The following is a 25,695-nucleotide window of genomic DNA, read 5'->3' on the forward strand; positions in this document are numbered from 1 at the left end:
TACACAATTGAAAATGAAATGACCCTTTCAAACTCCCACCAGTTTCTCCGATGCAAGCATTTATTTTAACCTAAAATAGATTAATCTGAAGTGACTTATAACAATCTTGGTTATGAAGGAACTGTATCTCGCGTCCTCCTGCTCCCACCAGCAGCGCCACGCGTGAGGCGGCAGGCGGGGCTCGCTGCGGGCGCGCGCCGCTCCCGCCGCCCCTTCCCGCCTTCCGCCCGCCCGCGCCTGCGCGAGCTGCGGCGCCTGCGCACGGGGACACGGCGCGGCCCCTCTCTCGGCTTTTGGGTGGTTCGGGAGGGTTATTTTATTCTTCCTTTTTTTTTTTTTTTTCCTTCTTCTTCTCTCCGGCCGCCGCCGCCGCTGTAAAAAGCAGCTGCCTTTCTGTAAAATGGAAAACTTCACCAGCCCTTCCCGCTGAAGTGACAGAGCTCAGTCAATCGGGCCGTGACCTCTCACCCGCGGGTCGGAGGTGACTGTCAAGATGGCGGCGGCTGCGGAAGATCCGCGGCGGGCGCGCTGCTGAGGGAGACCCGCGGGGCCGACCCTGCCCCGGGCCCGGCCACCGCCCGGCCCGCTCTACCCTCTGCCAGGCCTTTCCCGGCTCTCAGCGGACGGCGCTGCCCCAGCCGGCGCTCCCGGGAGCACAGACCCCGGTGCCTGCCCGGCCGTCCTGGCTGCGGCCCTCCTGATTCCGTCGCTCCCGCCGCCGCTGCCGCTCAGCCGGTTGTGTTCCGTAGTTCCCGTGGGGAGGAAGCGCCTCTGGACTGGTTCCGTAAGCCCAGCAGACCGAGGGTCTGCGTGTGCACCCACGGAGGTTTTGCACAAACACTGCTTGGTGGTGGTGCTGTAGCGATGGCGCTCATTGGAGCTGAGGATTCCTGACTGCCGGGGGGTCGCACATCGCTGAGGAGATGAGAGATCAAATACGGCGTGACACGGGGGAAAATCGAAGGACCCGCTGAGTGAGGATGATGTTGATGCCAGTCTGACGGTCAGCAGAGTGTGTTTAGTGCTGCGGTTCAGGATGAATAGGAAGAAAGGAGACAAAGGATTTGAAAGCCCAAGACCCTATAAATTATAAGTATCCATTTTTTTAAATTGTTATACTTGAAACCAATGCACACTGAATCAGGCCAAAGGCCTGATTCTTTATTTAAGAAGGAGCTGTTGCTTGTGGTGTAGCTTGCATTCAGAAAAGGTGTGTTGCAGATAAATGTTTGAGTGTGTAAATGGACTTATTCATGAGCAGCAAGTCTGTCAAACATGCAGTCTCATAAAGATATTTACATTATGCTCTTCAAACTTTGGACGTCTCTTCACACAGTGTCAGTACTAAAGACCATACTACGATGTTCCTTCCATATGTAATGCTGTGTCAAAAAGCCCTTTTGACTTAAGGGCTTTTTATGTGTAAAAAAAATGTTTGCCTTTGCAGCAAGCCGCTTTGTTAAGCAAATTGTTGTTTTCACACATTCACTATTTGGCTTGTAACCAAGCTACAAAGCAGTTGGTGGTGGATTTCAGTACATTTTAATAGATTTCTTGTTATACCTCTTTGATTCCTTTATAAATCTGTTACACAAACGTATTTCTAAGTAGAATCAGTCTTCTCATACACACTTAATGTAAGTAACATCTGAATCCGTTTTTAGATGTAATTCTCTTGTAAGAATTTTTTTATCTCACCTGAAGCAATGTCAGTTCTTAATGCACAGGATATGTGCAGATAAAGCATGATTTGCCACAGAAGTTGAATTATTTCAAGGTTTTGTCTTGAGTCATGAAATGCACTGCTGTAAAGATGACACCCACTACAGAAAATTGTATAGAAATAACTTAGAGGATTTTTAAAAAGTTGGCATTATATTATCTCCTACCTTTTAAATCAGTTTTATTTGCCAGGAGTTCTAATATGTCACTCAAAGTTTAAGCAAATGCATTTGACTAGTATAAAATACCTATCTTGATCCATGTATTAGCATTATTTGAAATTATAAATTCTTATGGCATGCTAATTGTAAAAGCACATACTGTACCTTTTAATGTGTAATACCTGCTTATATAAATGATGCATGAGTGTCAGCTTTCTGCAGGTCTCTGATTGCAAGCCTTATAGCTCATGCCATTACTGATACTACTCATCACTACCATGTTAGACCTGGACACTGCCATTTGTAATTCTTTATTGTTACATACAAATAGGTGGTGTTCAAAAATTATGTTATCTTCCTGTATTACTGGTAATGTTCATCCTGGTATGATACTGTGTTTGATTTTTTTGGAGGACTTTCCTGACATTGTGGATAACTTCTATTCATTATTTGGTTTAGACCGTATAAAAGATTGAGACAATCATTAATGATTTTTATAGAAGTATATTCTATTGGCTGTATTTATGTACATATATCCTCTGTGGCTCTCTGTTAAACTGGGTTAAAGTACTATTTTAAATGCTGGCATTTGTGCAAAACCTTACTTTGCTTTTTTGTTTTTTTTCTTCCAGCACAACTCATCAGGTAGTTTGTATCAACAACATAAATTTTCAGAGAAAGTCTGTTGTAGTAAGTATTTCTTAATAAAGTGTGAAGTAGAAATTAAGTGTCTGGATTTTCTTCATACTTTCAGAGGAAAAAACTGCACTCACAAGCTATTTATGCTGTTCAGCTACTTTATATGTTATACTTTCTAATCTGATGCTTCTCATAAGTCTGTCATTGCTTGAAATAAAGTTCTTTCTAATTGTGAGCACTTGTCGAAAAAGATTTCTAAATGAAAGCTGCTGCATTGTAAATATTACAGAGCAATTTGCAGTTCAGAATTCATGCTCACACTGTGTTAGCTGATGTTTGGGATAGACTTACAGAATTTTCTACCTTGTGTGTGAGTTCACTTGGGCTTTGAAGAGACTTTCATCATTTCAGGCCTAAAGTCTTCAAGGGTCTTTGTCAATTTACATATCTGTTTAAAAGGATTCTGCTTAGGTTTTAAGAATTCTTGTCTCAAATTCAAGTGCCAAAACATAATGATGCTAATAACTTGAAATCTAGTCAATAGAGGCAGATTTTTTCCAGTAAAACAGGCATGATTGTCAGTCACATTGAATTTTTTGTTTTGTCTGTTTCATTTACAGCTGCGAAAATTCACCTGTTAAATGGCATGAAGGAAAATGTAGAAAATCCAAAGGGCAATTCATTTTCCTTTTTAAATATGAAAATATCATCTTTATACCAGTGATTTTTTTAAATTGTATTAGTAATAATTTTTTTGTATCTCTCTAGTTTTTAAGTTGTTAAAGATTTTACAGAAGATTTTGATTTGTGTTTTCATAGGGTTATGTGGAACTCACAATATTTCCCACAGTGGCAAACCTGAACAGAATCAAGCTGAACAGTAAACAGTGCCGGATTTACAGAGTGAGAGTCAATGATTTAGAAGCAGCTTTCATCTATAATGATCCCACACTGGAGGTCTGTCACCATGAGTCAAAGCAGTAAGTGGTGTGTTTAAGACTCTGCAGATGGAGTGTTTTCTGTTGCTCTTAAGTATAACCTATTCTCTTTTACAGTCAACTTTTACCTGGATTTCCTAATGATAATCTTTGGTCTGGTCTAATTTTGGGGAAGTATTTTGGCAATAATTTTGACTCTTACACTAGTCTTCTTTAGAGTTTCTTCTGCTCATTTATCTTTGTATTGTTTTGTGAAAGTATCAAAAATTTTCCTATAAAGCACTTCATGGGGAAAAAAGGCCTTGGATTTGATCTGTGTGCTCAAGACAGACACTGTGTATTCCTTTTTTCATCAGTTATGCAAGAACTTCAATAATTCAGTTTGCAAATACGGTGTTCATTTATATAGGACACTGAATTTATTATCAGAGTTATGAAATTTTCTTTGAGTCTTGATACTGAACCACTTGAGTATATTAATTCTGTAATTCTGTTTGCTCTGTGACTTGATGTTTTTGTTGTTGACTCTATTGCTCATTATGTCAAAAATTCAGAATCCTTTATTGTAGGGATTCTAGACTGTTGTGAAGTGCTAGAAAGTAAAGCTTTTCGTCTTTCCTAAGGAATCAAACTTTCATTATTTATTGTTGTAGATAACAGTATAAGTCCTAGAACCTGAACTCACTTCGAAATTTGAAAGGCAAAGTTTCAAATTTCTTCAACGTCTCATATTGAAGAGTATGTTCAAAATCATGTGGCATTCTGTATGTTCTGGGGAACTGATATGGGAAGGGGCTTTAGCAAAAGATCTTGTAGCCATGTCATTTTTGGTGAGAGCATGATGGGCAAATGTTTTCCCTAGATAATCTCTTTTGATTTGCTGGAACATTGATATTCTCACACCTTCTTTTGGCTGGCTTGGTTGAATTTACAATTTGCTGAATTGTTGAAAAACTTCTAGTGAAAGTGTTGTTCAACAGCAGCTGATTAAAAAAATCAGTCCTTTAGGCTGCAAAAGACTGGCTGAAATATTCTAGTCCAGGTCCCCTCACATGGGGTCAGGTAGAATTGATTCCACAGGGCTGTGTGCATTTGGGTTTTGAGTATCTTTGGGGATGGAATCTCTGCAGTCTCTCCAGGCAACTCTCTCCAGTGCTGATGACCTTCCCAGTAAAAAGCATTCCCTCATATTCTGATAGAATTTCATGTGTTTTAGCTTACATCCACTGACAGGAGCAGACACAGTGGGCATGAACTGAGACATAGGAGGTTTCCTCTGAACATCAAGAAACAGTTTTTACTGTGAGGGTGACTGAACGCTGGGATAACTTATTCAGAGAGATTGTGGAGTCTCTATCCTTGGAAATATTCAAGTCATCTGGATGTGCTCCTGAGCACCTGATTGTAGGTGACCCTGTAGGAGCTGAGGGGTTGGACTAGACGACCTTCAGAAATTGCTTCCAACCTCAGCCATTCTGTGATCCTGTAATAACTGGAATCCTGTGTAACTCCTGGAAGATGTGAAAAAGGAGCAGCATTTCAAATTATAAGAGGGAGCACTCCCATTATGTTAAAAAAGGGATTACGTGAGAGAATTCTGTCATTTTGTGGAGAAGGTGAGGGGTTTTTTGTTCAAACTATTCAAACTTAATGGAAAATCTCTGTATTTTATAACTCTTATGTTATTCATAGTTATGAAAGACAGAGGTCACTAAATATTCATAACAAAAAACTAGTATGCCTCTTTCTGTATCTCAGAAATTAAAGGCAATGTGAGTTACAAAATATTAGATGAAATTAGCTGTATTTTTCCATTAAAATACCTGGTCACTGTTGGGTAGTTAAATACAGCATCTCTGCTCTTTAGGCAGGATTGCAAGCAGAATTACTAGAAATCTAAAAACTCTAGAATTAGTACCTCAAAAAAATCATCAGTGTGTTTTCTCTGCCCTTCTTTACAAAGAGCTGCTTCTAGAAACATTGGTTTGTGACAGTAGTCTTCAGTTTTATATCAAATCATACTACTCTAACACTAGTCTTTCTATCTAATCATCTGGTCATCTCTTCCAGGTTCTCATTTGTTATGGCAAGTTTGGTGATGATGTCCTTTGTGCCCTTGCAGCTGAACTAGGTGCAGCAATTATTTTGAGCGGGACACAGATTAGACGTGATGGTTTGTTTCTGATCTTAGAGGGATCATTACCTTTTGCACAGTTTTATTAAGTAGTCTGTTGAACTAGTAAATGGGAAATTAAGATGGTTCTTGGCAACCTGTTTATTTTAAATACTTTGTTTTCAATCTTTAATTTTCCCTGTGGTGTGTAAAAAGTATAAGTTTGGGTTATAAGATTGTATATACAAACATCTTCTTTTGTTTTGATAATGCTTTTAGTTTCTTAGATGTTGTTTTCTAAGAGACTTAAAATCATAGAAGCATTGAAATTAGAAAAGATCCATAAGATCATTGTCATATGTCCCAGCCATCAACCCAGCACCACCATGACCAGTAAATCATGTCTTCAGGGGCCATGTCCACAAGTTTTTTGAACACTTTCAGGAATGGTGACTCCATCATTTCCCTGGGCAGTCTGTTCCAACCTTTACAGTCTTGTCTATGAAGAAATTTTTTCCTTGTAGCTTATCTGGGGCATAAGTATTAAAAAAATGTATTAATTTAATGGACACTTCCCTACCATTTTATCAAATTTAAAATAATCTGAAGACTTCTTAACTCCCTTAGTTAGCAACAGAATTCTATTTAAAATGAAAAATTCTGTATGGAGTAAAGATTAAAAAACCTGCTACAGTGTCTCTGACTTGAAAGGTTGTGTTTGCTGATAGGAGGTTAAGAGAAATGGTTCACTGTTATGTTGTGCAAATTTTGGCATGCAAGAAAACAATTAAAAGAAGATTGAGAAATTCAGCTTTATGTATAACACAATTCTGTCTTCAGAATTCTGGCTTCGCTATGATGTTCTTTGCTACTTCTTGGTGAGATGTGTGAGATCACCTCTTTGTATTCTGAATTGAAATATTCAACTTGTTTTCAGTTGCAACAGTACTATTGGGTTTTAGCATATTTGAGGAAAAAAATCATTGACACGTGTTCTCTGTCTTTTCACATTTTCAGTGTTGAAGAAGGTGAAACAATTTTTTTTCAGTCATGTATTTTTTCAGTTCCCCTGAATATTAGAAAAACTCTTAGCAAAAAAGTAATTAAAATCTGTGAAATTTGTAGGAAAGTTTAGAAGCCATTAGCACATTAAATATATTTTTAGCTTTGATGCCATTTTCATATCAGAATAGATGGATGAACTTAGATAATGCAGTCACTTCCTTCCTGACTGAGCAAACACCTGAACAAGGGTGTAAGGTATGAAATAATCCACAGTGCTTTACTGTGTGTACACAAGATGGCAGAGAATCCCATTTTACTTGTGCTTTTGAGAAGAGTTTCAAATCTTCTGGAGACTGCATGTAGTGTTGGAGAGTGCCTATTTGGGTCATGTTTTGGGGCTGCTGTTTTTGAGTGTTACAGTTGCCTATCCTCCTCATCTTTCTTTTTCTTGTAAATTGTGTTTTGATTCCGTCAGTATAAGAGAAATAAGCTTGCTTTTTCTGGGCTATACTTCTACATTCTATGTAGAAATCCTAGTACATATTCTGAATACTGAGACAACTGCTTGTATCTCAGCCCTATTTATTTAAAACTGACAAAGGAGATATATTTTTTCCTTAATCTTATGGTTGAGATTGTAAACTGTTAAAGAGGTGCAGCAAAAGTTTGGGTGCAGTGGTTAGTGCTGTGATAAGTGAAGTTTGTGAGGATCCTGTTGTGCCTGCTTATGTGCTTCACCTTTATGAGATAATTAGGATGCCAGGCTGAGGAGCTGTTGCATTTTACTGTTGTTATTGTGTAAAGGAAGCTATGTTTTTGTATAGCTAGCTAATGTGCACATAATGCTTTCCTGTGTATTGCTGGTTCATTTGTCTTTTTTTTAGCCTGAAGCCTGTAGTATTTAAACATTACAAATATGAAGATGTTCTGATAACCTCTGACTTCACTGTTGCTTTAGTTACAAGCAGCAGTAAGCTGTGAGAGGGAGCAATGTGGTAGCCTTACGGGCACGTCTGTCTTGCAGTATTTTTTCTTCTGGGAAGTCAATGATCAAGCCTTTAGACTTTGTACAAAATAGAAAAATTTCTGGTGGACTGAGCATGTGTTGCCTTGCTGCAATAAATAGCCTTTATTTACACAGATATAATGCTTGTCTAATGCTTGAAAATTCATTACAGAGTTTGTTAGAAATAAACAAAGTGTCATGGCCAGGACATAATTGATTTTTACAGTAGTTAGGAGCAGAGAAAGGCTAAGATCTGGAGATTATTATCTACCATCTTGTCTTATTTTCCAGGGATGGGAAAAAGGCTCCCTTCCAGATCCCATAGCATGGCAGGGGGTCAGGTGTTTTTATGAGTTACCTGGGGTGAGCAATGCCATGTGAAACATTCACCTCTTTTCTCATACATATTGTCATTGGTATTGTTACTGTTACTATTTGTTTCTTATTTCATTGTTGTCTCTTGTAAATTGTTCTTATCTCAATCCATGTACTTTACCTTTTGTGGCTCCAGTTCTCCTCTGCAGCCCACCACAGAGGCAGAGTGGAGAGATAGAGTGGCACGTGGTTTGAAGTACTTTCAGTGGAAACACTAAATGGGACCATTCCTAGACCATGACACAAAGGTGCACAGCACTTTTGAAAAGAGATGACAAAGCCCTTAAACATGACCAGGAATGAAAATTAGGTTTTTCAGCAAAGGTTCAAATCATTGCCCTAATAATAAATCACCTATCTGTGCATGTATTATATCTTTTACATGGTGTATCATGTATGTACTCCAATATCAAGTGCTTATTCTACATGGGAAGCAAAATAAAATAGTAATTGAATTACTGGTTATGAAGAGTAATGCATTACAGGCAGAGCAAATAACTTATTTTGCCAAGTTGATGTTAAGTACTGTAGGAAAACAGTGGTTTATAGACTGTGTGTTTGGCACATACATTTGTAGCACTGGTGCAGCTACTAATATCAATTTAGTAATTTTAAAAAATAAATCTCTGTAGCATTGCTTCTTTACAGTTGCTCAAGCTGCATGCCCTTGGGCTGTAATTAACAGTGTTTGGGGTGAATGCTGATAACAGAATGTATCTCTGTTGGGAAAAGACCATGAATACACATTTATTTTTTCATTGTCAATCTACACTTAGCATTAGGAAAATTTATCATTGTTCCTTGGACTGTAACTTCTGGCATGTGCTCTGTTTTTCTTAAAATGGCCATATGTAGTTTATTGAGAATAGTTCACTCTATGAAAAGATTAATCTGTGGTACTATGCCTTTAATGGATTCCTTTTACAATGAATCACCCATTTGAACTAGAACACTTCACAAAAATAGAAATATAAGAATAGACTTGTTTTCCATAAAATGTTAAGCTCTGGATTCTCCCTACTTTGCTGTAAAATCATAACCTTTTCTTGTCTGTGAACACAGTGATGTTTAAAATGTAGCTACAAGCTCATCACAATTCTCTAAGTTTGAACAAATTCTCACTGTGTAGGAAAGGGATCCCTATCAATAATAGTCAATTTTCAGAAACAGTTTGGAGTAAAATTAAACACAGTCTAACAGAATGTTACTGTGGTTTTCTGTTGCTAGCTTTTTTTGATTACTTACAGTTCTTAGTCATGCAGACTCTTTTTAAATTGAGTTTTCCCAGTGGTATTTGTTTGCCTTTATATAAGGTATAGGGTGCCATTTGAAGGACAGCTTAAAGCAACTTTGCTCAGGGAGGTTCTTTGACCCCTCAGTATGACAGATAACTAAAAGCTGCCTGATTAGAAAAAAAGGACTTACTTGCCCATTTGACACTCTCAGCTGCATCCCTACAGGATCAGATGAACATTCTCCTTAGTGGGTGAGGTAGTAGTGATGCGTGAGTGAGGCTAAGAGGCAGCACAGCAGCTGGAGTTTAAGTGGGCTGGAATTGTTCTGGGGCTATACCTGAAGTTATACTGTATTCCAGGGTACAAACTGAACCTTTTCCTTTTAAAACTTGTTGGCATTATATCCTACCTTTAGGTATAGTTAAGTGCGAAAAAGGAAAAGAAAAATATATTTAAACTTGAGGTTTGTGAGATTCTCTACAGAAATGGTCCCATTTGCTATTCAGAAGCTTTCAAACAAAGTAGAAAAGTTTACTGCTCCTGACATTCTCAGCCTTGGTAGTGGTGCCAGGGAATTTGTGCACTATTATTGCCAAAGATGAAGAACTACATGAAAATATGTTCTCAATATATTTTAGAGTTTTAGCAAAATTTTTTATAGCTGTGCAAGACTCGGAATATTAAGCAGGGTATTTGACATACCCAGACTTACAGAATGCTGGTGGTGACATGGTTAATTACACTTTGTTCTTCCAAGTAAGGTACTGTAATGTGGGTTGCTTTCTCCGTGGATGGTGAACGGAGAATGGTTAGATGAGAGCAAAATCCTGAAATGAGATCATGTCTGCTTCGTGTAGACTTCAAATTCTTTGGAAGGTGGAGTCCTCAGCCAAAAGTTCATTTACTCCATTGTAGTGCAGTGATCCTGCACCTGGGTCAGGGCAATGGCCAGTATCAGTACAGGCTGGGGGATGAAGGGATTGCAGGCAGCCCTGCAGAGAAGGGCTTAAGGGTGCTGATGGATGAGAGGCTCAGCATGAGCTGGCAGTGTTCATTTGCACCCCAAAAAGCCAGCGGTGTCCTGGGCTGTATCACCAGCAGTGTGGGCAGCAGGGTTAGGGAGGGGATTCTGCTCCTCTGCTCTGCTCTGGTAAGATCCCACCTGCAGTGCTGTGTCCAGCTCTGAGGCCCTCAGCACAGAAGATCATGGAGCTGTTGGAGCAGATCCAGAGAAGGCCACCAGGATGGTAAGAGGGATGGAGCACCTGTCAGTGTGGAAAGGCAGAGGCAGTTGGGGTTGTTCAGCCTGGAGAAGATAACAGCTCTAGGAAGATCTTACTGCAACCTTTCAATACTTAGAGGGGGCTTTATAAAAAGGATGGGGCAGACTTTTTAGTAGGGCTTGTTACAGTAGGGCAAAGGGTAATGGTTTTAAACTAAAAGAAGGTAGGTTTGGACAGGTGCAAGGAAGAACTCTCTTACTGTGAGGGCCGTGAAACCTTGGAACTGGTTTCCCAGGTGGGTGGTAGATGCCCCATTCCTGGAAACATTGGAGGTCTGGTTGGACAGGACTCTGAGCCATCTCATCTAGTGCAAGATGTCCCTGTCCTCCCCCAGGAAAGTTGGATTAGATACCTTGGGAGGTCCCTTCCAACCCAGAGTGTTCTGTGGCTCTGTGATTCCATGACTGCTTTTTGCTTGATTGTGTCCTGCTTGTGCTTGGATTCATCAGCAATACCTAAATTCTGTGGAAAGGGTGATAAGTTAGTCAAACACTTTCTCTTCCGGTATAGAGTTGTGTAAGCTTTTGAAAAACTGCGTGTACTGGAGAATTAGAATTAAGATGATGGATGAGAGGCTTTTGCTCCCATGCTTTAAACAGTTTAGAAATCCATTTTGAAAAAGTATAGAAACTATCACATAAAACTGTAAAAGCAGTGTTATTTTTGAACTATTTAACAATAGTTAAATATAATCACATTAACTAATAAGGTAACATCCTGCTCATAAGTACTTTAACAGAAGACATAAGCTTGTTCCTGCTCATTTCAGTAGAAAGCAATTAAACTAAGTCATAACTGAAGTAATGATCTGACTTTGTAGTGAAGTGAGCAGTTAATGAGCAGCTGATTTTGTAGCAGTGTGGGGTATAGATGGTGGATGCTGCTGCCTATTTCCCAAAGAGCATCTCATGTGGAAAAGCAGCTTGGGTGAGCATTCAGGCAAAGCAGTAAAGTCTACACTCACCACAGCTAGGTCAGCAAAGAGAGGCAGAAGGGCCTTTTGTTTGCTAAATTCCAGCCAAGGTTTATTCCAGCACAGCAAATGGGAAATCAGGGACAGAAGACCAAGCCACGTGGTGTGCACAAGGTTAATTAGGGATCAGTGGCCAATGGTCTGAGGGCTCGGGGGTGGTACAGAGGGCAGGACAAAGGATATTGCCCTACAGGGAAGATGGGGCTGGCCACCAGGGATACCACAGCCAAGGAGGAAAGAGGGAAAGGAGAAACCACAAGCATTAGGAACACGTGGGGAATGAAAACTGGGGTGGATTGGTGCTGGGAGGGTCCATGGGGAAGTCTTCTCTTTCAGCCTAGGTGGAGGCTCTATGGTATATTCTTCCAGGGCAAGGCCCTGGGGATTTCCCTGAGGGGTTTAAAGGAATCCACACTGATACGTAGTTGCTCAAACCTGATTACAACAACTGTGTTTGCATCTTAAATAAATAACGGTACACTTTAAAAAGAAGAATATTTTGAAACTAAGAAGTATAACACATATTTCTGTTTTTGTGTATTAAGGCCAGAACTCTTAACATATTTTATGTGTTATTTACAAGTGCATTAAAAAACCCCTATTTCTATCCATCAGGCTAAAGGGGAAAAATACCATTGCCAAGCTAAAATCTCACATTTAGAAAAGCAAAATAAGAGCAAGATTGCAATATATGAGGATATATGCAATATCTGCAATATATGCAATATCTGCAATATATGCAGATCTTCAAGACAGAGCTTTAGAATAAAGATACAAACTTCATCCAAAATAAAACCCAGAATTTTTAATTTCTATTCCAATAAATGTAGTTATTACTCTTATTGGCAAGAAAACAACACTGAGCATTTCTCAATTTATTGGGAGTTATTGATGTTTAAGTCTTTTTGATCACAGATCACTTTTGCAAGAGCCATATTTTAAGTTCTGGTTGTTGAAATCTAATCTTTACTCCTTTTCTCTTCCACTCCTTTAAAAACAAAACAAAACACTTGGTTGTCCACGCACCTTGAAATTCAGTGCATAGAAACACAGTCTTAACAACCACGGTTGATTTTTGTGGTTCACCACAACTGTACTTTAAGAATTAACTGGCTATTTCTGACAGGAGGAATCTCAACTATTTCTCCAATGCCTATGCTGCCGCTGTCAGTGCTGTGGACCCGGATGCTGGAAACGGAGAGCTCTGCATTAAGGTTCCCTCGGAGCTGTGGAAACATGTTGACGGTAAAGAGACCATACTGAAAAATTAATTTAAATTCAGAGTTGTCAGCTACAAGTTTGCTTAGGAAGATAGTAGCTTTGAAGAAATAGAAGTAGTTTTACATTATCTTATGAATTTGTGATTACTGTTTCCTTTTTCCTCTCCACTTGAATTCTGAAAAATAATTTCACTTTTTGATTATAGGGAGGAGTGTTGCAAGGCTTCTTGACACTATATACAAACATACTCTTGGGTGGTCATGACCCCAGGAGAATACTTGGGGAAGTGGGAATAATGAAGCACCCTGGGGGTTAAATTGTAATTTTGAAGCTGCTTACAATATATATGGTCCAACAAAAAAATAATTTACAAGGATATAGTATATACATCTTTTTACAAAGCTCTACTAATTTTATGCTACCTCACTTCAAGAATGGTCACTTTAAAATTGATTTGGTGTGAAAGTAGACTCCTGTATAAACTGGCACACTGGATCCTGGAATAAGGAACCGTTGTAATAAGTTACTCTCCAGTGTTGTGTATTTTCTTACCAGGATCTACTCATTTCTTGTATTATTTCTTGCATGGTTTTATTGGTTTTTCCCATGGATTTATGAGACTTCTGAAAGACCCATGGATTTATGAGACCTCTGAAAGAATAACGCGAGGCTGACTCATGCAGTATTGTCAAATGCACCTTAATGGAAAAGACATTTTTGTTTATTTTAATTTTTGTGTAAGTTCCTGTTGCCTTACACAAGAGGAGCAAGCCTAGAAGGGAAAATATTCAAACATTTATGATTTCACTTTTCAATGTTTGAATGCCAGAATATGGTGACACTTGTTGGATAAATTTCAGCCTATGCTTGGATTGCCAATCTATTCATAGGTGAGATTTCTGTGAACCTAAACCAAAGTGAAGACACTTAATTTACAGGAAAAGTATTAACTATAATAAGAGATTTTAAGCAACTGCAAATGATAATAATATGTCTTTTAAGAATGTGCCTGCTTCATAGAGTTTTTGGAGAAAATTTTTTCAGCAAGATGCCAAGTTCATAGTTAGGATACAGTCTATATAAATATGCTTTACTGTTGGGGAATTAGAAGATGAAATGTGACTCCAATTGCAGTTTTTATTAATTAGTAAAGATTTTTGTAAATGCATCTCCTGTGAGTTGTGCTTAGGGAGGTCTCAGTTTTGTAAGCTTTGAGCTGTACTTTGTAAGTGGACTGGGAAGTCCATGAGAATGAAGTTATCATAGTCTTTAAAGACCTGGAGTCCAAAACTGAGTTAATATTCTACAATAACTTTCATGTAAGTTGTATATACTTACTCAGTTTTGGTCTTTGTGCTGCAGAGTTAAAAGTCCTGAAGGTGCATATAAACTTTTCTCTGGACCAGCCAAAAGGAGGCCTTCATTTTGTGGTACCCGACATGGAGGGCAACATGGCAGAAAGAGGGGCTCATGTCTTTTCATGTGGTTATCAAAATTCTACAAGGTAAGAAAACTGTCTTTGAATGTTAGATTTGTATTTCCTATTTACTCTCAAAGTGTAGGAAATACAAATAATTTATTTTAATTATTTCAAGTTTAAAAAAATTCTAAAATTTAATTTGTGCTTCAAAGGAGCTTACTGATGTGAAGTAGCATCTAATGACTAGTAATTAGAATGTCTAGTCTTTATAGCTCAGCAAGAGGTAAAGACAAAAAAAGCTTGTAAAGCTTTATAAAGTTAATGTATTGTAGAAGTCAGTATGTCAACATTCATATATTCTTAAAGTATTAGGGATATAGTTTGGAACTTGAAAGAAAAATCATCTGTGAAAAAGAGTATAATTATTAAGTATAATTGATAACCATTTTCCCCTAATCTTCACTTTTCTAGATTTTGGTTTCCTTGTGTGGATTCATATTCTGAGCTGTGTACCTGGAAACTTGAGTATACTGTAGATGCTGCAATGGTAGCTGTTTCAAATGGAGATTTGGTAGAAACTGTATACACCCATGATATGAGAAAGAAGACTTTTCATTACATGTTGACTATTCCAACTGCAGCTTCTAACATCTCCTTGGCAATTGGACCTTTTGAAATCCTTGTTGATCCATACATGCATGAGGTAATCTTCATCAAAGAAGCCTCCTTTTTTTTCTAAAGAATTACTGATGTTTCATGTTGCAGTCAGTATATATTAGTCCAAGAATGGGTATTTCTAGATCAACCTTCATTAGTACAGTTGTATGATAAAGCTTGTCTTGTAATGCCTGCATTTAAATTTATCTCAGAAAAAAAGCCTTTAAATAAGCAGCAATTCCATTTATGTCTTTATTTATGGGGCAAATTTAGTTGAAATTGGCTTTCTTCCCTGAGATATATAATTTGATATTTATGTATGTAAATATGTTTGTAGGTCTTGTAACTAATTTTCCTTTGTTTGTAGGTGACTCACTTTTGCTTACCACAACTTCTCCCACTGCTCAAACATACCACATCATACCTTCATGAGGTGTTTGAATTTTATGAGGAGATTCTTACCTGCCGCTATCCTTACTCCTGTTTCAAGACTGTTTTTATAGATGAAGCTTATGTTGAAGTAGCTGCTTATGCCTCCATGAGTATTTTCAGGTTAGTATTTGAGAAAATTGCACCTTTTAAATCCACGGGCCTAGAAGGTCTAGATCCAAGACTGTTGAGAAATGTGTGAAACTGGTTATTTTTATAGCCTGAGTGTTGGGCTTCCTAGTTTGAAAAGGCTTGTTTATATCGACATTATGGGGTTTTAACGCCATTTCCATTTTTATCTGTTATAAAGATGTTGCATTTACTTTAAGAAAAAACTGGTGGTGATTTTCCTTCTGAATTAGAAATGCCATGCATGAAGTATTTAATCTCAAATTAAGTGCAGAAATATGATTGTGTTTTATTTTTCTCCAGCTGAAATAAGGTATCAGGAATCCAAGAGAATGTCACCAGTTAAACTACTTAGACTTCATACAGAGAGTTGTGTATAGATGATAATAGCAGGAGATCTACCTCAATTAAGATTATTAAAAATTAAAAAATATGTTACTATCTCACTGAAAAAACACTGAAGAAATTATTTTACTTGTTTTGGTTTTTAAGGCAAGGTCTCTTTTGTTTCTTTGGAGCCAATGCTCATGTTGTGTTATTTTCTTTTTGTGGGGACCCAGCACAAATCTCTTGCACAGCGCAATGATTATAGATGAAACTCCACTGACAAGGAGATGCTTGGCACAGGCCCTGGCCCAGCAATTCTTTGGATGTTTCATATCCAGAATGTCCTGGTAAGTATTTTACCACAGTATTCTCCAGAAAATTGGGAGGATCTAGGAAGTTCAAAGTTTAATTTGCAAATTGCATTTTATCGAATAAATAAGTAAAACAGTAATTGTAGAAGAAAGCAAAAATGGGAAAAAATGTAAGAATAATAAGCTCAATAAATGAAAATCCATTAGTATTTTTTGTTGTTTTGAAAGGAGAATGTGAGAGATAAAAGCTCCAAAGATTGTATAGATTGAATATATCTTCCTGAATGTTGTAGTGTGCTTTGGTGTCTGAAAATTTTAGAAAGCTAATTCTTTTGCATTATCAATTTCTGTTAGATATTTTGGATGATGAAGTATAGCCTGCACGCAGAGTACTTATAGAGCACAGAACTAATAAGTTAAGTTTTTCAGGGAGGAGAATGCAGAAATTAGTGTCAAATAGGAAAATCCCTGCTAAGATGGCTGTAACTCCATGTCTCAGAAAACCTCCCCAAATGGCTCTTGCAGTTCTGATCAGTATTTATCTTAAATCCTTTTGCATGCAGTTTATTTACTAGGGACAAGTAGCCAATTACTTTTTTTAATGGCAAAAGCCTACATCCCAGAACATATTTGTCTTAAAAACAAGGGAAATCAACATGTTCTTAAATTGATGTTTGTACTGTTGTAATTTCTGTGGCTCCCTTCTTTATTTCTAACCTACTTCTGTAATGAAGGCAATTTTTGCATCCTTCATGACTCCATTTTTGTATGTTCTTGTTCTGTTTACTTCATCATATCCTGTGTACAATGTCATTTTTCTGTTTAAGGTTCTAGTTCATGATCATGATCTAGTTTTAGTTTTTGTCTGTTTTTTCTCTCTTAGAACATAACTTACAGAAGGTGTGTTTAAAAGAGTGTCAAACAAATTGTGAGATAGGTATTTTGTCTACTTGCTGTCCAGGTCTTCTGCACTTCACAGAGTTGTGTACTAGGAAATAAAGATCATATTGATTAGCAGTTGCTTTAACTTTAATGTCCATTTCCACCTGTTTATTATTATTGTTTTAGCTAAAGTAGGTTTTATATTTTAATCTGGATTTCTGTGGTAAAAGTTCAGTTTTCACTGACTTTTCAGTTTCATTGGTTCTGTCCAGGTGCCAAGTTCCATAAATTGGTTAACAGCTCATCAGACTTCTGTTGACTTAGAGAAGTTATACAACCTCTTGAAATTTGTGGCTATTTTTGAGTTGGTCAAAAATACCATCTCTTACAAAATATCCTCTGAAGTGATATAATTCATGTTTCTTTCTTATATAGGTCAGATGAATGGGTGCTAAAGGGAATCTCTGGTTACATTTATGGCCTTTGGATGAAAAAAACCTTTGGTGTTAATGAGTATCGCCACTGGATTAAACAGGTAACATCATAGCGTTTTCTGTACCTTTTGGACATTTTGCTTCAAAGAAAATACAGCATAAAACCTGAATATAATATAGCTTTGCATTGCAATCTAAAGACCTTTTTAGTAGTGACAAACCTCGGAGCTGAAATATTTTTACCACTTGCTGCAAGGAAGAACACCAAGCATACAAAGCAAAATAGATTTTTGTTACTGACGTATGGATAATGAATAATAATTGTTGTTGTCTCTCCATGCAATCAGTTTTCCTCTTTTTGTTTGGACTCCTGAACAAAAAAAAAAGAGTCAAAAAAAGATACTACTTTTGGAATACTTAGGATAGAAGTATAGGATTCGTAAGAATTTGTATTTGGTGAGTTTCTTATACTGTGATGGCTATCCATATAGCTCAGGAAGGCTCCAGTATTAGCTATGATCAGTGGTGGTTCAGGTATCTTTTAGTATCATTAAAGTACTAAATGAAATAATGAAACAGTACAAAGCTCCCTGTCTGAAGTGATTTCTTTTCTTGGAAAACAAATTTCTATCTAGAGCTTACGTTTCTAAATGTAATCTTTGAGACAGGTACTTTCTAGTGGTAGCAGCAATGACTCCTCATTCTTTGCAAGTAACATTTATTCACAAAAAGATACATATCTTCTTTCTCTCATCACCTTCTCTTACTCTCCCTATTCCAAAAAGTAAATCCTAACTCTGCTTGCTCCATTTACATCCCTTACTCACCTGGGGACCCAGTACCATGTCCTTCTCTGCCTAATGCTCATTTAGTTCACCAGTCTGGTGTTGTCTGTGCTAGAGGTGTGGGTGCTGCAGAGAGCAGCAGAACTGGGTGGAGGTCTTTTGGAAGAGTTCACTGCTGTCTGCAGCAGAAGTTGCTCATGTTGTTCCACATCTGTCCACACTAAACTATAGGTGTCCACGTAGAATTGAGAGGTGCTACTGTCACAGGCTCCAGTTCTGCCCTTTTTCAGTATTACCAATATATGAAGGTGTGCAAGTTGATATGTATCAATAAATCTCAACACATATAAATATTTGGAAGATCTTTAACAGTGCATTGTAGACAGGCATCAGTTTCCATTTCCTGTCCTTAAGCTGACACAATTTGATTCATGTTGACTTTTGGGTGACAAAAGTCACCCTTAGGAGCCCTTACGAACATCCTGCCTTAAGGTATGCTTGTTAACCTGGCATCACACAAGTTCAGAACCAGTACAGAGCTTGGGCCAGACAGATATATTTATTTATTTATATCTATATTTAATCTATTATATTTATTTGTGTGTGTGTATCTGTTGTTGTTTTCCACTGCATGAAATACTCATCACATTTATTTCTTTTGGTCAAAGACAACTTATTTATTGAATAATAATAGTGTGGTTATAAGGTAGTTAAGCACTGTTGGGCATTAGCCCCCTGTTCAGCCCCTGAAAAAGTATGAAATACTAATTTCTACTGTTTTATTATTGTTTGTCATTTGAGGAACATCCTTGATTTTAAAATACTTCTCCCTTTGTAAACAAACTTATTAGGAGGTATGATTTGAACAATATTAAAAGCTTTCCTGTCTTCTTTAAATAATTTTTCTGCTCTTCAAAATTATGCTTACTTATGTATTTTGTTCTTAGGAGTTAGATCAAATCGTGGCATACGAACTGAAGACTGGAGGAGTTTTACTGCATCCAATATTCGGAGGAGGAAAAGAGAAAGACAAGTATGTTTATTTAAGCTGCAAGTCATTGCAGGGTATGTTTTTATGGGGCCATTAATATATGCCTTGGGTGTGTTGTGTAGCACAAGGCCAAAGGCTGAAGATCTCGAGCTGCCCAAGGCATGTATTACCAGTCTCATAAAGTACATCTTGAGTATATTCTAACTGTTGTTTTTTATTTCTTTCAATTTGAATCTCAAAGGAAATGAAGCATAATGAATGTTTTTAATGCTGTTACGAAACTGCTTTTTAGTAAGAGGATAAGAGACAACATGGAGCCAGAATTTTGATGTGAGCTGTTTCTGGAGTGGTTAGTGATTTTCAGGCTTTTTCATGGTATCATCAGCTTTCTATTTCTTTGCTCTTTTTTCTTTCTGCTCTCAGATACCACCTTGTAGTCTTAGACTGAGATTCCTTAGTATATTGGGGGTAGAAAATTATTAGATCAGTCATCTGTGAACTACTATTAGTTACCAGTGTGAACTGGCTGGGTTTTTATTTTCCCAATAATTGTAGCTTCAGTGTGTGTAGCTTAGAATGATTCCCCTTCCCTCTCTTGCAATACTCCAGTACTACCCAATGAGAAGTGCTAAACACTGGTGGTGGAAAATACTGCTACATGTCAGATCAGTAAGTTGATATGGGTTTTGGCGACAAACTTTTGCTGGGTTTTTCTTTTCTTGCATAAATTGATCTCCATTTAACACAGCCTTACAAGAGTTGCTTTTGGAAACACACAAGCAGCATGTACACAACTGCAAGATTGAGCCTGTGCAGGTAGACTACTATGTCAACTTCTGTTCTTTACTGCAGCAGAAGCCCTTGTCTTATGAAAATACAACCAAAATTGTCTAGAACAGTGGCTCTTTTGCACTTGATAGTGTGCAAATCCATATTTTGTTAATTTAAAGTTAAAACTCTGGGTTTAGAACTGAATGAATTTTGAAAATCACTACATTCACTGTAATAAGATCAGATGACACTAGAATTAAGGGCCACATTTTTAAATAAGGAGATTCACTAAAATCAAAATCTCTTTCTAACTGTTTATTTTACTAGTTGCACTATATTTATTCTAGAATTGGACATGAATAATTGAGAAAATCTTGTTCTAGTGCTCTTAAAGTTGTGTTTCCTTGCTGTGATATATTGCTGGAAACTGTTTCTAGTTATTTTACTACTTCATTGTGTTACAGCTTGTTAATAATAACCACAGCATCACTTAAGTATGAATTACAACTTGCTGTTCTTTGTAGATTGCAGAGTTCCCTGGTATGTAAATTATGGATTTGTTCCTGATTCTGAGAGATAATTTGTATTGAAGGGAAGTATTTTCATAATGGGGCCTAGAACATTTTTCTCCAGTATATTCTGTGCATTTCATTTCTTTGTTCTACTTGTTATGACACAGCTGGCAAATGTATTTGCAGCACAGTAGTTCCAATTAATAATAATATGAAGAAAATTTGTGTTAAGTAATAATCTCATTTTTCAGCTAAATTAGAAGTAAAATATAATAAATCATCAAGGGAAATAAAAACCAAAAACCCAACTTCCTTCAGACACACAGATTAATTTGTGTGCAAAACAAAGGTCTCAGATTCTTCCTGTTTATGTCTGGTGTAGTACCAGCACTGCACTCCCGAGTACTTATTCTAAAAGTCAAAATCCCAGAGCCTGGGAAAATGCAGGAAAGAAAACTGCAGATTAACTGCTGTGTGCATGAAAGCTTCAGAGCGAAGCTTTGTGTGTAACCTTTTCATTTCCTGTCCTCCTCTCTCAGGCTGTGGTTCTCTTCAGCCTTTGATTGTGCTGGTACCACCCTACTGTAAAAATTAAAAACTCTATGTTTCATATGGAAGAAGCTTACTAACAGGGTTTATATTGAATGGCTGGACTCTTTTCAGGAGCATGAGCATTATAATATTCTGTGGAAAAGCTGCTTCACTGTCTACTTTGACAAAGGCTTTAGGTCCATATTGGTAATTTTAACACTGTTTTGGTGCCAGTTCAATAAAATAATGATTGAAGAAAAATATAATCTGAAGAAATGTGTTAATATTGAGTGAACTACAAGATGTAACTGTCAAATGCAAACTTGTGTCAGTTTTTTTTGCAGTTAAATAATGTAACCAGTACCAAAATCAATCAACACTTAGTAAATTTAAAAAGAGATCTTGGGATTGTGGGTACTGGCTCAGTTGTAATTTGCAAGAAAAGAATTTTACAAAAGTCAATCAACTGTAAAATTTGAAGCTGGATAGTTTTTATTCTGGGACCAAATTATTATATAATGTCTGAGCCACAACCTCAGTTTCCTCCTTGAATTTCAATTCTTTCATGGTTGCTAATCCTTCCCTACCTCAGAATAGAGAAGTATCCAGAACAACAGAATTGTGATAAGGAGAGCTTCAGCAACTGCTTATCAACTACAAAGAAGGAGTTAACCTACATACTTCTTTTTCACAAAATTACTGTACCTAAGAAGGGTAATACTTGCTTAAATTTAGAAACACTTCTCTTTTTGTATCTTCTTAAGATGTTTAAGCAGATACTCATGAGCAAAGTCAAGAGATTCTCCCAGTACATAGAAGAATGGAAAAGTTATTAAGGTATTGCAGCTACCTTGATTCTTGCCATCTGAAATATTAAGGGCTGCAGACAAGGAGCTAAATGCTGGTACTGTCTTTTCATTTGCTAGTGAACCTCAGCAAACCTGGTTTCTTCAGATGTGTGTTACTCATTCATGGAAAACTCAGATGTCCTGTGAAAAATACTAAAAGAAGAAACATAGCTAAGCCACATACAGTTGCCATAGGCTTGGTTCATCAAGAAAATTAAGTCAGACTATTAATAATTTCTTCTTCTCAAATAAGAGTCTCTTTAAAAGGAGGCAAAAAAGTCTTATTCTTCTCAAGGATTAAATATTACCTGCCTAGTCTTCTTTGCCATGTTACCTGATTTAGAAGATACCAAGTTTGCCAAAATATTGAAAGATAAAGATGCTAACTAAATTAAAAGGAAAGAAACTCCTTAGGCCCATCACATGAAAGTGTTCTGTGAATTGTAAAACTCCTACTTTTCTTGAATTGCAATAATAGTTTATTTAAATACAAAATATTCACTCTATACAGTCACTCTTAAATGGAAGTGGTGCAGGAAGATTGCTGATTCATGAGTAATTTCCAGACTCAGTCACAGGTTCCTTGCTCAATGTGCTGGTGCTCCCATTGTCTCCACAGCCCTACACAGCAGCTATCATGTGCCATTAATCTCTGTACAGTACTTGCTGTATGCCAGGTACTGTCACCTCTCTGGATAAGTGAGTGGTCCTTTTAAGCGTGCCATGATTTGTAACTAAGGCAGTACAAGAAATCCTAAGTAATTGTTGGTGCAGCTCTAAGCTTGGTTGCTCGGGTACATTTTAAATTTCATTCAATAAAATGCAAAATAGATGTTTTTTTGATTTTTTTTTCCAGCCCTGCTTCACATTTACATTTTTCTATCAAACACCCCCATACACTGTCCTGGGAGTATTACACGATGTTCCAGTGTAAAGCACATCTTGTTATGAGACTGATTGAGAACAGAATTAGCATGGAGTTCATGTTACAGGTAGGTATTTAGATGATTATGTGGAATATAAAAAACTCCTTGTCTTCAGTTGCATTTCTGTTCATGAAATAGAGTTCAGAGATGTAGAGAACAGGTCATCATAGGATTCCATTTATGGTTTCAATTTTAGCAGGACTGCACAAACATTTGGTCATTTGGGTTAGGATTCTTATGCATAACTTACAGTACTTTTTATATGCTGCATATTCTCTTATTTTGATTTGTTGTTAACACTGAGAGCCAGTTTTCCTGTCCCTGACTGGTGTTGCTGTGAGCTAACCTAATGAAATTATAAATAATGAGAATCCAGCTCCAGCTCTCTCATTATATGAAGTTTTCAGTGCTAGATGAAACTTAGATGCTGGTATTAGAGAAGCATTTGAATAGAATATTGTAATTTTATTCTGAAATACTGAACTTCTGCAGAACTGTAGTTTTGCTTCTTCACTAATTATCTTTTGTGACATACTTGTGAAAGAATAGGGTGCTACAAATAAAAAGTTAAAAAATGAGTGATGTTTTCTCATCTGCTTCAGGTTTTTGGGGGGTTGGCGGTTTTTGCCTTGGTTTGAGGTTATTTTTAGGGAAAACATATATGTTATTGTGCTAGAGCTATTTTAAGTGGTGGTCAGGTTGAAAATACTGCAGAGAATCTGATGAATGTTTAATTTCTGAAAAAGAAGATATAGTCAGTGATTTCTTTTACTAAAGATAATTGTTGACAGTTGATGATCTTTTAATGGATTGTGTATATGCATATGTATGTGTAACTTGGAGGAAGATACATTTGGACTGAAAATTTCTGATATGGTCAAGCAAATAATTTCCTGTAAAGTCTTTATTTTGAAAACCTTTTTTTAAAGCCAGTTATCAGAAAGTGAGTTTATGGACCTTTAGTTGCAATTAAACAGAAATTAAACGGAAAAGCTTATTTTATATATAAGTATTTAGGGAAAGTAATAACTTTTTATCATTTTAGGTTTTCAACAAGTTGTTGAGTCTGGCCAGTACTGCTTCATCTCAGAAGTTCCAGTCACACATGTGGAGTCAGATGTTGGTTTCCACATCTGGGTTTTTGAAATCTATCTCAAATGTCTCAGGCAAAGACATCCAACCTTTAATAAAGCAGTGGGTGTATCCTTTTTATTCTTGGTCTGGATTGTTAATATGGAAAATGAATTTGGTTTTTTAATTGGCACAATCAAAAGAATGTGAAGAAGGGCATGAAATATTTTTGCATAAAACAGTTAAGTACATTATTCTGTGAATTAGATATATGTGTGAGCCACAAGTTCACAATCTTTTCACAGTCCTTTGAACTGCGCTGGCTTTTCTACGTGTTCTTTACTAGAAGGGATTTCATTATTTTAAGTTTTCATTTGAAAGAAACACAGGAACTCTGCTGGAATTTAAGGCCAAATTATACTAAAAGGATTCCAGAGGACACTGCCCATAGAAATATGCTGAACTGGGACATGGAAAATACTATAGTCTGGTGCATTTTAATATGTGATTTCCAGTAAATCACCATGAAATAAGTAACCTAAAGCACAGACTATTAGTTTGCAATGTACTTTAATAGCTTGGTAGCTTGTGTTAATAGTACAGTTTCAGGTAAAATAAACCTTTGTGTGTTGATTCTTCAAATTTAAGTGATATTAGTCAAGAAACAGAGTTTCTTATTTTGAATTGATATGAGGGGCAATTTGAAGTGACTCCATTTAGCAGGTTTCATTGTTAGTTTTATTTAATGTGACTCCAGGCTAGAGTTGTACGTGACTGCAGCAAAAACATACCTTACTGTTGTAACAGACAACAAAAGAAGGTATTTAATTTGAGCTGACTTAACAACATTCATGCATCTCAATATCTTAACTAAAAAGCACTATATAATTAGTATTTATAGAGTAATTTGAGAGATTAGTATTTTATTTGCATCAGAAGTGTTCATAAAATATAAATACACATTATTCTGATTTACATACCTTGCTGTGCCAAGCGCTTAAGAAAAATAGGAGTTCTGTATTCCCACTGCAGTGACAGATAAAGGTCAGCATTACTATCTGAGCTGGGTGAATCTAACTGCATCTGTTCTGTAAGGAAGAAAGAATTGTACCTTACACATTTGGGGATTATTTTCACCTTTTCCATACTTTGGCCCCAAGGCTGATCCTGGTAACTATAACTTGTATTTAATCCTATGATTGCAACTTCCCTACCATGCTTCAAACACTGCTATTCCTGTGACAGTGGATTTCCTACCCTATAAGATCCTATGATCTTACAGAAGGTCTTCATGTTGTTTGGGAGGAGATCTTACTGCTATTAAGAAGTGCTGTATTATGCCATTAGCAAGAGTTGTGTTGATGCTGAGTGTAAACCTTGTGCTGAAAAACCACTAAAAATGTCTTAAACTGTACCTGATGACAAAGTCCCAGAGCTTCAGGAAGGCAGCATCCGTGAACAGAACCAGTCTGAGATATTTAGCCAAATGGCCAAATTTTGAGAGGAAAGTTAATAACCTCTGTATGAGAAGAAGTGTCTTTGAATATGGAAGCTCTTCCCTTAAATGTTGGGACATGAAGGAACAGATTTTCCTCCCTTGCTTTTGTCTCATATTGTCAGAGACTTGTGAGAGTGTGCATTAGACAAAATGCTTCAGTTTAGGGTTTTAATTTACTATAAGTCAAGTGTAGTAATGGCTGTGATACAGAAATGAAGGATGAAATTATTCACAGGAAAAATTGTCTTGAAGAAATTATTGCCTGGGCAAAAATTTAGAGTGAGATTTTTACTTTTTATCATTCATATTGTATACTTTCATGTATACCTGAAACAGACACACACACACACACACAAATGCTCACATGACCCAGTTTGGAAAACTACAATAAAATAATGGAGTTAAATATAGTGTGGATAGAAAACAGAAACTAATGTCTACATTTTCCCCTTAGTTTTATTTAACTAAAATACATAGTAAAACCATATTGAAATTACTGAAG

The 25,695-nt window shown here is 37.0% G+C and overlaps 1 protein-coding gene across 5 annotated transcripts in view; it reads left to right on the top strand.

Moving 5' to 3' along the window:
- The first annotated feature begins 398 nt into the window (after positions 1-398).
- TAF2 (TATA-box binding protein associated factor 2) overlaps positions 399-25,695 on the top strand; it is a 59,861-nt gene continuing 34,564 nt past the window's right edge. Inside the window, exons 1-12 of one of the 5 annotated variants that reach the window (XM_066565738.1) lie at positions 400-1,089; positions 2,519-2,573; positions 3,342-3,502; positions 12,577-12,695; positions 14,034-14,175; positions 14,563-14,794; positions 15,116-15,300; positions 15,867-15,980; positions 17,262-17,361; positions 18,993-19,078; positions 22,555-22,690; positions 23,670-23,824. In XM_066565738.1, the coding sequence (XP_066421835.1) occupies positions 1,037-1,089; positions 2,519-2,573; positions 3,342-3,502; positions 12,577-12,695; positions 14,034-14,175; positions 14,563-14,794; positions 15,116-15,300; positions 15,867-15,980; positions 17,262-17,361; positions 18,993-19,078; positions 22,555-22,690; positions 23,670-23,824 (1,538 nt within the window). In that variant the 5' untranslated portion in view covers positions 400-1,036. Of the gene's footprint in view, positions 2,574-3,341; positions 3,503-12,576; positions 12,696-14,033; positions 14,176-14,562; positions 14,795-15,115; positions 15,301-15,866; positions 15,981-17,261; positions 17,362-18,992; positions 19,079-22,554; positions 22,691-23,669; positions 23,825-25,695 lie in introns of all 5 variants that reach the window. The other 4 variants (XM_066565767.1, XM_066565747.1, XM_066565731.1 and 1 more) reach the window with 4 other exon arrangements.

This window comes from Molothrus aeneus, chromosome 1 (genome assembly GCF_037042795.1).
Source record: "Molothrus aeneus isolate 106 chromosome 1, BPBGC_Maene_1.0, whole genome shotgun sequence".
NCBI classification, from domain to species: Eukaryota; Metazoa; Chordata; class Aves; order Passeriformes; family Icteridae; genus Molothrus; species Molothrus aeneus.